Genomic DNA, 17407 nt, shown 5'->3' on the forward strand with positions numbered 1-17407 from the left:
AAACTATTCAGAGTCATTTTCTTGATACATATACTTTCATTTGTATAGCTCCCAGTTTCTTACCAAACACGACTATAGTGTTCAAAGGACAGACATGTTTGTTATCATTTATAATTATTATTGGCAAGCTTTTACATAAAGATTTTGACATAAGTTTCATTAAAATGATAATCATTTTAAGGGTTAATGATTGATAGAAAATTAAGCAACCTCTCAGTGTAGTAGCAAGACAGTATTTTATACCACTCGTCAATAGGTTTCTGTGGGGAGATTACAGTAAGATGTCACTAAGACAGTTAAATAGGTGGCATAAAAGAGCCACAGTGTGAAACAACTCCAAACAAAATTGAGGAAGTTATATGCTTTAACTTTAAAATAACTACTGACATCAGTTCATGTTGCTGTTGTCTAGGAAACAAGAAAATAATTCAATCTGATTTGATGCTGTGACTCTGTAAATGCATTAGCAACAGTTGCTAAGTGAGGCAGTCTCTTATTGTGCCATCGATTTAATTTCCATGTTTCCATGCTGATGGTTTGAATAATCCTGAGCATTGTTTATGAGGATGAATTTGTTCCAAATGTCATGCCAATTAAAATGTTGAAGTTGTTTGCTGTATATGGCAATTTGGAGTATTGCTACAACAGCTTGTTCTGTATGATTTCAATGCAGGCATTGTGTTCTCTGTTGGTAAAGCCTATATAACCTCTGCTGTGTGGTATATATTCCCAACATTCACCATTATTAAGGTCACAAAAACTTGACATTGTGTTGCAAGAGCCTTTTTTAATAAATAAAAATCCTTAATTTGCTTATTTCCCACTGTCTAATAAGTGGTAAATATTCCATTTGGATATAAAGTAAGAATTCAAGTCTTCCAAATCTGAATATAATGTAAAAAATGAGAGAATGATATTAACTTTTACCATAAGGATTATGGCAAAAGAATGAGGGACTTACTGGATAGTTTAAACAAAACTAGTGCAGGCCTGATAAGTTGAATGGAATCCTATGTTGTATCATTATTACGAATTTACATCACTAGAATCAGCAGTAAATATGCAGCTTACTCAAAGAAATTATGAATTGGTTTTAGATACCAGTTCAGTTACAATTACTTCAATATAATATTGGTAATGGCATTCACAATTCAAAAAATTTTCCATGGATTTTTTTGAATTGTGAAGGCCAATACCAGAATAAATCATCACTATGTTGCTCCATTAGGACACATTCTAAATCCCACAATATCTTCCAAAATGACAAAAAGTTCCCAAGCTTCAGTGGAGTGTAAATAAACAACAATACAATACTGGAAATGATTTTGAGAAGTGGTGGTGAAGTAAAATATGATTTTGTCAGTGTCAGTGTTGAAACTAGTGTCATGTTTTTGGATGAGGTGTTGCTTGGAAACGAGGAGGTAGGACAGATGACAAATCCTTGGTTAAAGGGGTAGTTTAAGCTGTGCTTTGAAGGAGGAAAGAGAGTTAGAAAGGCAAAGAAGTTCAGTGAGGGAATTTCAAAACTTAGGGTCTTGACATCTGAAGGCACAGAGCCCTGAAATGGAGTGATTATATTCAGAGATGAGTAAGGGATCTGAATTAGAGGATTGAAATATTTCAGAGGAGAATACAAAAGTAGAGAGTCACAAGAACTAGAAGGAATTTTAAAACCTGGATGAGAATCTTAAAATTGGCATTATTAAATTGGGAAACAGTGTAGGTTAGTAAATACAAGAGTGTTGGAAGAATGAGATTAGTGCATGCCAGAACATTTGGAGCAGAGTTTGAATGATCTGAATTTTACAGTGTGTATAATGAAAAAGACCACTCAGGAAAGCATTGAAATAGTCATGTCTAGCGGTAGCAACTGAGGAAGTGGCAACAGTGTTGTTGAGGTGAAAACAGGGCAACCTCAGTAATGGTAAGGATATGAGTGTTGAAAAGCACCCCTAGGTCGAAAGTGGTATCAAGCAAGTCTTTTTGCTTTCAGGCAGTTTCTGACAAGGAATGGTGTCGCACCAGGAAATGAGGTTTGTGAGAGGAACAGAGGACAAGGCTTGGATTTGCCTGTATTTAGTTGAAGAAAATTTCTCCTTATCCAATATTGTATATAGTGTAAACTGTTTGAAAATTTAGATACAGGATGGGTCAGGCTGTGTGATAATTAGTTAAAATTGTGTGTTTTCAGAGTCCATGTAGATTCTGATATTCTGTATTTGGATGAGGAGCAAGATATAAATGAAATCCAGAAGGGGCCTGGATAGATCTTTGAGGGATATACAGGCAGAGAAAAACAAGCGATCGTTAGTAATTCTTTGGCCCAGACTAGATAGAAAGGAACTGAACCAAGAAGCCTCACCAGCTAGATGACTGTGTAGAAGCATTGGAAGATGATGCTGTGGTGAACGGTATCAGTAACTGAAGACAGGTTGAGGTCTTTGTCACAATCATACAGGATATCATAGTTGACTTTGGTTAGAGCTGCTGCTGTACTATGGCAGGAAATGAAACCTAATTGGAGGTATCCAAATAACGAGTTTCAGGACTCTGGGAGGTTACAGGTCAAGAGACTTTGGAGAGGAAAGTGAGCTTGGAGATTGGATAGTTATTTTTAAGATTGGAGAGGCAGGGCTGTTTTATGAGGAGAGGGGTGATGACAGCAGATTTGAAGAAAAGGGATCAATTCTGGAGGACAAGGAATTGTTAGCACTATCATGGGCCAGAGAAGGACATGTTGAGTGATCAGCAGTTTATAGGAATAGGGTCAAGGGAGCAGAAGGGTGAGTTTGAGGACAATATGAGAGTAGCTAGGAGAAAAAGATCTGGGTTTGGGGCTAAACTTGGAGTATATTAGAATGTTGCCCTGGTAGGTAGTGAAAGGTAGTCCCACTGTAGAGGCTGGCTGGATGGGCTTGTTCTTAGTGACAAAGAAGTCCTCAAGCTCCTTGCACTCAGTACATGCTACAAGTTATGACAGAATTGTGACACTCACTAACAACATGTCCTTTGTTGCTGGCTAGCATGTGTTGTTCCTTTGGACTGAATGAAGTGTCAGAATGACTATTGCGTTGGTGAGAACTATTGAAACCAGGTTATCAGAGGGTGGTTTTGTTAGGAGTGCACATCTTTAATATTTTTATTATACTCTACTTATGAATAATTATATAATCACCACTGGATAATAGTAATCATTAATCAATGTAATTTTAAAAATATATATATATTAGAATATTACAGGTTGATGTTATTAAGATTATTTTGATAGGAATTAAATAAAAATTCCTGGGATCCATATTTTACATGTAGATTTGGGATTCATTTCAACTATATATCTAATAATAACGTCCTAGCATGATGTTTTGCACCCAGGTGTTGTATTCAGTGATATACCTATGCTCCCTTAGTGTGCTAAGTTCCAGATCTCAGCCACTTCTTTGTAATGGAACTCTGAGTAGAGAATTGATTTTCTTAGTGAAGAAAAATGAGATAAAAAATTATCCCAGACTCATTTCATGCACTTCTTCAGAAAAATATTGTTGGAAATTGGAAGCAAGTCAAGTGGCTTGAGAGTGAAAAGTCAGAGGCAATTTATACTGTGTTTATGAACAGCTGTTAGTTTAGTGGTTTAAGCTAAACTGAAAATGTTAAGTGTAAATTACATACATTTTCTGCCCCATTTTTCTCAAATGTGTAAATAGAGAATAGGGCAACATTGGCTGCATATTGGCTGTTTAATATCGGTGCTGTTTCCAGGAGGAGTTGCTAGACTTCTACTGCCTCTGATTACATAGAACGTCGAACAGACCTTTCGAGTCGCCATGTCTGCGTTGACTATGATATGAATCTAAACTAATCCCATCTGCCTGCACATAGTCCATTAACTTCTAGTCCCTGCCTGTTCATGTATTAATTAGAATATTTGTTTGATTACTGAACAACTAGGTGCCCACCAGCCATCAGAAGGAAGGTGTCTATGATGTGCCAAAAAGCCAACCAGTGAGTCAAGTCTGTATCATATATCTTGTTCTAAAATAACTATCTTTGTATTTCTAATCATTTGTTGAGCTTTTATTAAAAGATATATTGCCTCTATAATTCTGCTTTTGAAGCTTAGTATGTCAGCTTATTGAACTATGTTAAAATATGCTTTCATCTAATCTCTGGGTATGTGGCATATTGGGTTTGACTTTAGCATCAATTTCATCAATGTCATAGAGTCTTACAGCAGGGAAACAGAGCCTTCAGCCCATTGTTCGTGCTGCCCATCAACTACCTATCCATACTAATCCCATGTTCTCACACTCAACCCATAGCCTTCCATGCCCTGACATTTTAAGTTCTCCTCTAAATACTTATTAAATGTTGTGAGAGTATCTGTCTCCATCGCCTCCTCAGGAAGTGCATTCCATATCTGAACCATCCGCTGGGTGAAAAAAATTCTTCCTCAAATCCCAACTGAACTTCCTACCCCTTAAATCTATGCCCTCTGGTTTTCAACATCTCTGATAAGAGGTAAAGTTTTCCACTGCGTAATCCATCTGTGCCCCTCATAATTCTGTTTACCTCTGTCAGGTCCTCCTCAGACGCCACTGCTCCAAGGAAAACAGATTCAGCCTATCCACTCTCACTTCATAGCTGAACACTCCATCCCAGACAACGTCCTCTGTGCCCTCTCCAGTACAGTCAAAAACTTCCTATAGTGTGACAACTAAAACTGCACACAGTACTCCTGCTTTATAAAGTTGTACCATAACCTTCTTGCATTTGTATTCTACGCTCAGGTTAATGAACAGAACTATCCCTATGCCTTCTTAACCATCTGCGTTGCTGCCTTTAGGAATCCTTAAACATTTACACCAAGCGCTCTCTGTTCCACAGTACTTCCTTGGGTCCTACCATTCATTGTGCATATCCGAGTCATTTAGTTCATCCAAAGTGCATCACCTTGCATTTTTTGGAATTAAATTTTATCTGCCATTTCTTGGCCCATCTTACCAATCGATCAATATTGTTCCACAATTGAACTATCAACACCACCATCAATTTTCATGTTATTTGCACCTCTCACATTCACATCCATATTGTTAATGTACATAACAATAAGAAGGATTCCAGCACTGATCCATGTGGTATACCATTGCAAGATCAAACTTTGACCATCACCCACTGTCTCTTATCACCAAACCAATTTTGGATCCAATTCCTGGTGAAGTCTCCATTGATGACACTAACTGCACTACCCCTGTCAATACATTTGGTCATCTCAAAAAATTTAACCAAGTTCCTCGGATAAGATCTCCCTTTAACAAAGCCATGTTTGATTAAACCCTGTCAGTCCAAGGGCAGATTAATCCTGTTTCCTAGAATGTTTCTAATAAACTCACTGCCACTGATGTTAGATTCATGAGCCTGCAATTACCTGGCTTATTCCTGCTGCCCTTTTTAAATAAATGTACCACGTTTGCTGTCTTCCAGCCATCTTTCACCCCTTCTATGGCCAGAGGAGATTTGAAAATACGTCAATTTAATAATTTCAACACTCCTGAAAAAAATGGATTTTACCCATAACCAGATTAAAATGTCTTGGGGTGTAGCAATGCAATCATTAACTGAAGAAGTGATACCCCTTCTAAAAAGGATAGAAGAACAGTGAATTCGGGGCCGGGGGTGGTGGGGGGGCCAGGGCAACAGTGTGCATATGTGCGCAGTTTATTGGGAGTGGCAGAGCATGTTGAGAAAGTAGTTTAAAAAATGCATCCAGAACCCTGGGTACAGGGCAGAAAAATGAGTAAGTCACAATGAACTTATATAAAACACAGCTGGGAGATTCTTTCCAATCTAACCATTGCGCTTTCGGAAAGATATAAAAGTTTTGGAGAGGATGGGGAATAGATTTACAAAAATGATTCCAGGATTGTGGGATGTTTCTTATGTAGATAGACTGGAGAAGCTGTGGTTGTTGTCCTTGGAACAGGGGAGGTTGCAAGGAAATCTGATAGAGATACTTAAAATTTTGAAGGGTGTAGACAGAGGAAATATTAAGAAACAGTTCCCATTGTCAGAGGGGTCAAGAACTACAATACTTTGAACAAATGTGACTGGCAAAAGAATCAAAAGGGGCAGTGGATAGGGTCTGGAATGCACTGAAAGAGATAATAGTGGAGACAGATTCAATTGTAGTGTTCTAAAGGGAGCTAATTAAGTATCTGAAATAAAAGAATTTGCAAGGCTATGGGAAGAGAACAGTGCAGTGGACTGCCTGGATTACTCTTACAGAGAACTGGTATGGACTCCACCAGCTGAATGGCCCCCTTCCATGCTGTAACAGTTTTTGTTGATTAAATATCAAAACAACTCTTTCAATGCAAGTAAAATATTAATTGAAAATCAAAAAGACTACAAATGCCAAAAATCTGAAATAAAAACAGAAAATGTGCTAGACATGCTCAGCAGGTCAGGCAGCACCTGTGGAGAGAGAAACAGAGTTCATATTTCAGGTTAATGACCCTTGAATATCCTGGTGAATCTCTTCAGCACTCTATCTATTTCTGCCACACCCTTCCAGTAGTGCAGTAACCAGAATTATACATGATGTTCCAAATGCAGTCTAACCAACATTTTGCACAGCTGCAACATGACATACCAACTCTTGTAAATGCCTCAGCCTATTAAGGCAAGCATACTAAATGATTTCTTTGATTCCCTACCCTATCTTCATATGGGCATAGCTTCAAAGGATACAAAAGATCCAAATTGATTCAGATATTTTATTGTTAAGAAATCTATTACAGGCAACTTAGTAATACTGGAAATCTAATTACCAGACAAAAAAACTATGATATAAAAGGCAGGAGAAATCAACACCAAAGAAACCACTCAAACATTTGGAAGTGCTTTCTGGTGCAACTAGGTTTCCTAGGGTCCAAGGAAACAATGTTGATAATGATTTTCATATGAATACACAAAAAAATTAAGAACTCATGGCAAAACCATGTCAACTTTCTTGTTTTGAAGTGTCTTTTCACCATGTGTTCATCCCTCAGGAGCTTGGTGCTTTTATCTTGCAGAATATCACCACCTTCTCCTGGACTTTCTCACCTCCTTATTGCCTTAAACATTGTGCAGGCTCTAGCCATGAGGTCAGCTTGCACAAATAAACTTTGATTTTCCATGAGATCTTTATGCTCCTTTACAGTTTTTTCTTGTCCTTATTTCTTATTGATGTTATTCTTTACTTAATAATTTTTAGCTCATTAACTCCTATATTCTCCCTGACCCTTGTTACTGTTCCCTGCTTGCATCATACCTTTGTACTTTGTGTACTGGCTTTTGTACTTTCACAGGAACACATTATCTCCGATATGGCAGTTTGTTTCCTGCCTTCTTTCTGCAGATGCCACATAAAGGAAGAAAGGGAGAGAGAGAGTCAAAGTTGTTTCAGGAGGGAAGTCCAGAGCTTTGAGCCTTGGCGGAAAAAGGTCCAGCCACAATTGGTAGAGCGTTGAAATTCAGGATGATCAATAGACCAGAATTAGAAAATAATAAATACTTCTTTAGGTTATAGATTGGAGGAAATCACAAAGATGGGAAGATTATTTGAAGCTCATCTTGGAGTCAAAATAACACCAAGTTTAGTTTCAGACAGTTGCCAGGAAAAGGGATGGCAGTGGTGTTCAGTGAACACACTTGTGTCAGGGACCAGTCTGCGGCTTCCATCTTCCAAACATGGTTGGAACATACTGTACACATCCAGTGTGGGTGAACACTCTGACTGAGGATGGCGGAAGGATCAAGCTAGATGTCAGTGAGATAGAGGTGGGGTAGGACATATTAGAATCTTGATTTGCTGGGGAAGGGAAGTAATGCAAATGAGAAAGACAGATAACCACATAGAATGTAATTAATATTTTGAAAATCTCCATTCAACAATTCATTACATTTTGTTTAAAAGGCATGTATCAGTTGTGAGATTGTAATAATAATTCAACATAGCTCCAGATATTAAGCAGTTTATTATAACAAATATTTGTTCCCTGAATGCATTTCTATTTAACTAAGAACTACTTCAACCAGTTGTATATAAATTTCAAGTATAGTGCATTAACATTGAATGATACAATCAGCTTTTCACAAAATATTCAATGCTGGATCATAAAAGGGATAACCACCTGTTAGTTTATGATATAAAATAATCCCTGTGCTTCTTATTATCTGTATGAAGATCATTATAAAACCTGACAGGGAAACCAGCTAAGCTGAATGAGTCAGTGAGGAGAAGAGAATGACTCTGGTGATTATCGAGAAAGCAAAGAATAAAGTTTTGATTCAGTAAATCCTATTTCAAAAGTGGATTTCATCCCATTGTTTGCTCCAATGTCATTCATACTGTCCTTTACAGAATTTCCATCAATGTGCCCTCACCCTTCGAACATATTCCTCAAATTTCAATACTCTGTGATACTTTATAAGCCCCTCTATGGCTCAGCACCATGGTAAAGCAATGCATTCACGGGTTGAATAAATGTAAAAGTTAACAAATCAGTTAAAAAAATACAAAAATTATTTCTTTAAAAGGAAGATTTAATGTATTATGTCTCATTTAAACTCAATTAAATATGCTGAATTCCAACATTTATACTGAGAGTAAAAACACATCTCAGGAATAGAAAAGGTACTGTGCTTTTCTTTTGCTGAACATGAACTCTAGCTTCCCATCTTAGCAAGTTCTTCACTCCTCTGTCTACAAACTCATCTACTTCAACAAACTTGTCTAGTAATGTGCTTTCTCATATCTCTATTAATCATTGGTAGGAAAATTTGATTACTTTAAAAAGCAAAATGCTGCAGATGCTGGAAATCTGAAACAAAAACAGAAAGCTATAAAGGCACAACATGGCTGCAACATTCATAGAAAGAGAAACAGTTAAATGGGCTGGATCATACCTATCCAATTCCATATTTGGCAGTCACCGTCCATGGCAGTTGAAAGGCAAACAAAATGTTTGCAGCTGCATGGCTTCTTCTGGTATGACCACTGTGACCAATCTGCAAGGTGTAAGCAGCCACAGGTAGCAGAAAGTAAGGTCCCTCTCATGGGATGCCCTGATGGCCTTCTGACAGCTCCTTTTAGAATACCATTGATGATTAGAGACATTTGCAAACAGTTGAAAAAATAATATAAAAATTAACCTCTACTAAAAAACTTAAATTAATTCAAAACATAAGTATACATCGATGCATTGGTTAAGGCAAGCTTGCTGCATAGGGAGCCCATGGAGAGTGCAGGAGCAGAGTGACAGCTCCTCTGATATGTGCTGCTGGTGCTAGCCAATGGTTCTCTACAGATGTGCTGGCCAGCCAGCAGCATGCCATTGTTTTAGGTCAATGACCTTTTATCTGTATCTATCTCCACAAAAGCTGCCCTGATGTCCTGAGTACTTTTTTGTTTGTATTTCAGACTTTTGCCCAAGTTCTAAGATTCCTGTAGTAAATGTGCATCCCCTTAGTTGTCATGAAGATTTCTTCTTTTTGTTGAGTAAGAGTGAACCAGTGAATCTGTAGTTTGCTTCAAGTATTCATTCCAATATTTTTCTGTTAGTTGTTGGAACTTCAATGCCTTTGTGGTTGCTGTGTGCAAATTTTCTGTTGTTAGACTACACTAAGTCTAATGGTTATATTTCAAGTATCTCAAGGCAATGATTTCTTCAGTTGTAAAGCATAAGAGCAAGTTCTTTCTTTTCTTGTACATAAGCAATAATTTGAAATTCAGTCTTTTACCTTATATTTTTAAAAGTATAAAGTGCAGTATAATCAAATACATTAAAATTTTACAGGTTGAGATATTGTTAATACTTTCTCCCCTCTGTTACCTTTCCTTTCATTTTCAGTGACTTGAGCAGCAGTGGCCTTCCACAGGGTGCCTCTTGTCCTCTGGAGACATTGCAAGTTGTTATTATTCCTCACGGCTTATCCAAATTTTGTTCACATTCTCATTAACCTTCAGCAGGAAGAAGAGAGTATGGCAGAAACCTCAACCTCCTGCTCTGCGATATGGGGCATATTGTAATAAGATGACGTAATGTTTGGTTTATCCTGCCCTATGATTCAATCCACACAGTATGTTTAGTCCAGCATCTGTCATTCTCCATGTCCAACAAGTAGACCACTTAACCTGGAATCTTGCTGTCTCTGTGCTCCAGCATGCATCATGCCATTCTGTACAGTTAAACCAGGATCTTGTTGTCTCTGTGGCTCCCACATGCGCCACACTGTCTGTTTTATCTTAGTTCTTGCAGTCTCTGCATTTCAGTGTGAATTGTGCCAGACTGTATATTTAAACTGGGATCTTGCTGTCTCTGTGACTCCAAAACACACATCACTTAATCGTGGATCTTACTGTCTTTATGTCCTGAGGTGCTTCAAACCACATTGTATAGTTTATCTGGGATCTTGCTGTTCCTTTGTCTCTGCACCACGCCACTCTGTACCAGTGAACCTTGGATCTTGCTACCTCTGTGCTCTGGCATGTACCTCACAGTACTGTACGTGTCAAATTCCAATTCTAATTCCAGTTCCTTTGGCTCCACAGCACTGTGCTCTATATTTAATCCAGGATCTTGCTGTGTCTGTGGTTCTGCACCACACTGCCCTGCACAGTTTCTCTGGAACTTTGCTGCCTCTCCCTCTGCAGCACACCACATTTTACATTTAGTCCAGGATCTTACTGTCTGCAGCATTCTACACTGTGGTTGGTAGTTTACAATTTGGATAACTAGATCTTTTATTGGTGTTTCTGATTTTGGGAATAATAACGTTGTTTTAAACTATTTAAACATTCTTACTATGGTGTGGTGGAATATATTTGACAACTATCAGGAGAACATGGACATTTCTATCGCACTAGGAGGGTATTTGGCCAATTGTCCTGGTGTCAGTGAAAAGAGATCTGAGCTTTACCCCACTTCTCATCCCTTGATCCATAAATTTGTAGGTTCTAGAACATAGAGTGCTCATAAACCCTCATTGCATTTAAATACTACTTTATGTTTGGAGAGTTTTTCCTCAACTCCTACTAATCTGTCTGCCTCTTATATTGACCTCTCTTCAATGGAAACTGGCGGCACAGTAGCATAGCGGTTAGCGCGACGCTATTACAGTGCCAGCAATTGGGGTTCGATTCCCATCGCTGTCTGTAAGGAGTTTGTATGTCCTCCCGTGTCTGCGTGGGTTTCCTCCGGGTGCTCCGGTTTCCCCCCACATTCCAAAGACGTATGGGTAGGTTAATTTGGGTTTAAAATGGGCGGCGCGGACTCATTGGGCCAGAAGGGCCTGTTACCACGCTGTAAATAAAATTTTAAAAAATTTATTTAAAAAAATTCTTCCTATCTGCTCTATTTTAGCGTCTCATGACTTTATACACAGTTAAACCTCTCCTCAGCCTCCTTGAGAACAATCCATATCTAAGCAAACTTTTCTCAAAGCAAAGATTCTCCAGACCTGGCAACACCTTCACAAGTCTCATTTTTACCTCTCTGGTAGTAGATTCCTCTTATTTTCCTAACCTTCTGAGAACACTATCCCCATCTTTACCAAACCAGAGTTGCTGCTGCCTGAAGGAAACAATGAACAATAAAAGGAGGATGATGAGAATAATTATGAGTGGTGTGTCCTTTCAATCAATAAAGTGATACACAGTAGGAAGACTTCTTACTGTAGATAAAAAATCAATTTTGAATAAAGCTGCATTATATTTACTGCCAAACTAAATTCATTTTAAATAAAGATTAGTTTCATTCATGAGCAATTAAGGTAATGGCACCCAGTCATCTTCAAAGTTTTCATAATCGGTGGGCAGTTTTCTTTACAAAATAGGTTTCATTTCTCAAACATGAAAATGACCTTACTGTTACAGCATGTCGGACTATTGGTGGAGATTGATGAGGAACAGAACGAAACTGTTAAGGTATGTGCTGTCAGTAAATAGATTGGATGTAGCTATTTGCAGCATTGGGTAAACATTCAAGTAGGGAAAGTTAAAATAAAAATGGAAAATGCTGGAAATAGTCATCATGTCAGGCCACATCTGTGAGAAGAGAAACAGAGAAACATCTAACTTTTACAGTACATTTCAATCTTCTACAATGAATTGGAACTCTTGTCAATTTTCAGAGCAGTTTGCCTATAACCTTTCAATCAATTCTTTGGAGAATAAAGTATAAATTTATTCAATTATCCCTGAAGGGTCTGATAAATTTGCCAGTAGATTTAAGCCCGTTGTCCTTTAGTAACCTATCCATTCAGTGTGAGGTAAAGAAACATGTCGGACACTTGTTTTATAGCAAGCAGTGTCTTTGTATGATTTACATGGCAGCTGAAAGTAAGGAAGTATTACAGTGGAAAGGTAGAGGGAAGAAGATTAGTAACACAGTCAATGGAAAAATTTAATCACTGAGGCAAAGTACACAAACATGATGGACTAACTGTGTGGGTGGATGGGGCCTGTTGTTAGGTTGTAATTTTAGATGAATCATGCTAAAGGATATTGAAGCATCCATAATTACATTATAACCTTATTACAAAAACACATCTTGAATAGGTAAAGTGGAGTACTGGAGCCTGCACTACAAAGTAGCCATACCTGATATCCCAGATCGATGCACTTGTGTGCTAAGCTTTTGTTCTAATGAGAGGCATCAGTTGAAGGCCAGATTATATTCAAGGAGTACCACAGATTGGTCTTGCGCACCTTCCAATGACATAAGCAGTTCCCCCAGCCTCCCTCTTGACCAAAGATGATGTATAGGTCAAGAAAATCCAACTTTATCCTCTTAAAAAAAGTAAAGAAATCACATACCCCACATTCTTCCATTGCAAGAATATCTATTGAAACAAATATCAAAAATAGGACTTGTATTTGCATTAGTTGTATGTGTGTCACTGTGTTCTATAGATTTATTTATAATGGCCAGGATTCACTTCACTGCAGCTTTAAGTGAAGGTATACATGCTGTAAACTTCTATTGATAAATGCCATACAATGTAAAAGAAGGTACATATTCCAGTTAGCGCAGTGTAGCTGATATCTGGTGTATTCGCATATGAAAGTTCATTCTACTTAACTGCAGTTTGGAGAAGGCTTTCATGGTTGGCCATCTTCTTAATAACGTATGTATTTCTGCACTCTTCTCCTATGTACCTATTACTTACCCTTAAAGAATATGATTGTTAAAGTGGTTGTTTTATTATAGGAGCATTTTTAACCGTCAGTATTGACTACTTTTTCAGTCAGAATTTTATGAAATTTTCTGAAATTAAATAGCAGTGGTTTATTAATCAAATTATTTACTCTATTATCTAGGCAATGATTCCATTTGACTTGTAAACAGTATATAATGGTATATTAATAAGCCAGCTTACACAGTCTGCAGCACTGCAAAATGGTTCTGGCTGTGTAATTTCCTTGAGGTGTCAAGATGATGCACTCAGCTCATTGTTACTATTAACATTTAATGAGCATCTGTATGCTGGTGACCAGAGCTCAGTGAGTGCATTTAACCACCCATGGGCAGTTTCCTGACCAAAAACTAGCAGAGACATAGGAATGCAATTCAGCGCTATTGGGGCCCATGCTTGTCTAACCAATAACAGCATCAAAGCCATGTTCTCAATCTGCATTTGTTTGAATAGCAACTGAATGCTGATAAATTCAATATGATACTACACTGGTAATGTTAGCGTTAATACTTGCTGCAGGTAATACCTTTCCCTTTGGTGACGACCCCATTTCCAGGAGATGAAGCAACCAGTAAAAGTTCAAAAATAAAATGTCCTGGACTAGCCTTTCCAATTCCAATCACGCTCCTGCTTGCAGAATAGTAATTCTGAGATAAAAACAATGAAGTGACTTAACATCAAATTCACATCAACATCAAATTTCTCATCATTTGAGAAAGGAAAAAAGCTCCAAATATTTACTTCAAAATTTTACTTTCAGGGAAAGTCAGCCAGCTACATATCTCTTGGACTCTGATGGTGTGGTTAAACTTGAGTCCTCAAATTGGTTTGGAATTATTATGAAACATGTGTGATTCAGAATTACATTATTTTCGTTGTGTGTTGGTCTTCTGTTATTCTCTTTTGGTTACTTTGCCATCTTCAGAGGTGCAGCAGGTGGTTGTATTACCGAGGTGTAATAATCCAGAGGAAACAAGTCCAAATCCTGCAGTCATATTTGAATTGGATTTCAAAATCTTGAAATAAATAAATTGGTAGCGATGAAAGTGATGATGAAGTTGTTGAATTAAGCCACCCAACTGATTGAATCATATTCTTTAAGCAACACAAAGAAACTGCTGTTACCTAAATGCAGCTTCGGATCTAAATGAACAGGATCTGAGGAAGTCTAATACATCACTCAACTGAGATACACAGTGTGCAGCTATTAGAGAAAAAGTCTTTATCGAAACAACCAGATATGGACAATAAATACGATCCTCACCAATTAATCATGTTCCAATAATGAATAGTTTAAAATATTTCTCCTTCTTGCAGAGGAGCTTTGACTGTTGTCCCAGAAGAGGGACTGTCATTGGGCAGTACCAGGAAAACCACGTTTTATATTGATAGTTGGAATTCCCTGCAAGGCAAGTCTCAAGTTTACATTTGATCCTTTCACCACCCACACACAAGACAATGAGAATCTCCTAATCCCACCCCCACTTTAACACAAACCCAACTCTTTGTACTCCAATGAGACTCAGCTTTCAAATGTAACACCACCCCCAGCCTACCTATCCCCCCAAAGTTCCTGATTGATTTTTCCAACCCCCCCCCCCATGTTCCTGATTTCCCCAATCTTCTCCCTCCCAGTTACAAACATCCAAAGATGATTAACAATGATCATTAAAATTTCTTAAAATAAATTGTTTAAAATGAGAAAAACACAGAAACATTATAAACATTCTGCAGATGCGTATTTCCAGCATTTTTTTGTTTTAAAACAATTAAGTACATTTAATTATCCTATTAAATCCTATTAAGTAATTCGTATACTTTTCTCCCTCGCAGTCATTCTTCTCTGTTCAAGTGAATAGACTTGCTCTACTTGCACTCTGCTTGGGCAATAAATGGCAGATCACCTCCTGCATCTTCAGAATCATCTAGTGGGTTTGTAGCCTTTACAACTGCAGAAAGCGTTTTACCTACTACAAAAGTGTTATCTGTCAGGTGAAATGCTGGGTAAAACCTTGCCCTACATTTTAATTGTGGCAAATAAAATGCAGTGGAATGCCAGTGGGTGGAGGCAAAGCCCCATATTTTTTTCAGTTCTCACCAAACTCAACTCCATTTTGTCCAGTCAATTGTTTTATTCTTTCGTTTTTTTGAGAAAGGTTCCCACTGTGTGTTAATCTATGCATTTGAAGGAGAACAAGGGTAAACACAATGAAGATGATTTGTGGACCAGTAGGGATTCAGAATCAGAATCCGGTTTATTATCACTGTGCATTGGAGCCTCCATACCAGGCAGTGATGCAACCAGTCAGAATGCTCTCCACTGTACATCTGTAGAAATTTGCAAGAGTCTTTGGTGACATACCAAATCTCCTCAAACTCCTAATGAAGTAGAGCCGCTGGCATGCCTTCTTCGTGATTGCATCAACGTGTTGAGCCCAAGATAGATCATCTGAGATATTGAGGCCCAGGAACTTGAATCTGTTCACCCTTTCCACTGCTGACCCTTCAAAGAGGACTGATGTGTGTTCTCCTGACTTCCCCTTCCTGAAGTCACAATCAATTCCTTGGTCTTGCAGACATTGAGTGTGAGGTTGTTGTTGTGACACCACTCAACCAGTCGATCTATCCCATTCCTTTATGCTTCCTCATCGCCGTCTAAGATTCTGCCAACAGCAGTGGTGTCAGCAGTGAATTTATAGATGGTGTTTGAGCTGTGTCTAGCCACACAATTATGAGTCTAGAGAGACTAGAGCAGTGGGCTAAGTACACATCCTTGAGGTGTGCCTGTGTTGATTGTCAACAAAGACGAGATGTTATTACTGACCTGCAGTGACTGTGGTCTCCCGATAATGAAGTCGAGGATCCGGTTGCAGAGGGAGGTACAGAGGCCCAGGTTTTGAAGCTTGTTGATTAGTATTGTGGGGATGATGGTGCTGAACACCGAGCTGTAATCGATAAACAGCAGCCTGACGTGTGTTTTGCTGTTGCCTGGGTGCTCCAAAGCTGAGTGGAGAGCTAGTGAGATTGCGTCAAGAGATACTGATCTGTAATTTATAGCTACTAATCCAAGAAGATCTTTCTTCTGTTCTAATCCTGGATTACAACACCAGTATCTTTTTTTGTCAATAATTTGATTAATCCCTCAATGGACAAATCAGACCAACAAAAGAGGGAGACAAATGTGGTGATCCTGGGATTAAGACTTTCTAAAAGTTGAAAGAGTAGAGCATTTCAAATGGTGCTTCTGTTTGATTTAAATATTAACTGTTGAGATATTAGGTCATTGCGATTGGTAGAGAAATTAATTAGTATAATGTGTTAGTAATAATTAGATTACAGCATCTTGATTATAAAGTTGTTTATCTGCTTCAGTATTAAGAGTGCAAAATCAAAAACATCGTTGGCCATCTGGTGTCATAATATTACAGAGTAATATTTTACTGGATTAATGTTATGATGTTTAAAGTAAACCAACATACCTTCCCTGGTGAATAACATGCCTTTTAGCTGCAATTAATTAATTTGATGCAAAATTCAAAAATTACTTGTAATTGCTTATTGCAAGTTTTTGACTTATATTTTCTTTTCTGTTGTTTTTGTCGTCAATGTGGTTTGAAGCTTTTAGCCAACTTTCATTAGCTTCAGTATTGATATGTGGGATTCAAACAGATGTATGTTTACTTAATGCAAAAGGTGTCATTGTGAAATAACTGTTTCGCCTGGGAAAAATGACTTAATGCAGGTCATCATGGTCTGGGGTGCTGGTTAGGCTACTAATGATATAATTTTAGATGCAACTTAGATGTGTTGACAATGGCTGGAATATAATGAGAATGGTTAAGTCCAGACTTGCAGCACAGCCTTTTTGGTAAAGGCACAAGAATAGATGTGTGGTGCTCTATCCTGAATCAGCTGTCGGGTACTTTCTTTATATCAGTACTGTAACCAGGTAAATGCCTTTTGAGATTGCCACCATTAAACAGTTTTCTCTAAGGCAGCCTGCAACAGGCAGCTGTCTGTTGGGTCATAATCAACATAAGTCTTACTCACTGCCGCTCACTCAGCAGTGGCAGTTTGGCCCTTCAAGTTTGTGCCGGCAGAGCAAATCAATCTGTACTATTTCCTCTCTTCTGTGACCCAGCAACTTATTCTCATTCTCTCTCTCTCTCAC

The 17407-nt window shown here is 38.1% G+C and overlaps 1 protein-coding gene across 1 annotated transcript in view; it reads left to right on the forward strand.

Annotated features, from left to right (window-relative positions):
• Window positions 1-17407, forward strand: part of dab1a (DAB adaptor protein 1a) — a 105532-nt gene that overhangs the window by 43144 nt on the left and 44981 nt on the right. The window contains 1 exon segment of the mRNA XM_052010718.1: window positions 3946-4008. Coding sequence (XP_051866678.1) covers window positions 3946-4008 — 63 coding nt within the window.

This window comes from Pristis pectinata, chromosome 3, assembly GCF_009764475.1.
Source record: "Pristis pectinata isolate sPriPec2 chromosome 3, sPriPec2.1.pri, whole genome shotgun sequence".
NCBI classification, from domain to species: Eukaryota; Metazoa; Chordata; class Chondrichthyes; order Rhinopristiformes; family Pristidae; genus Pristis; species Pristis pectinata.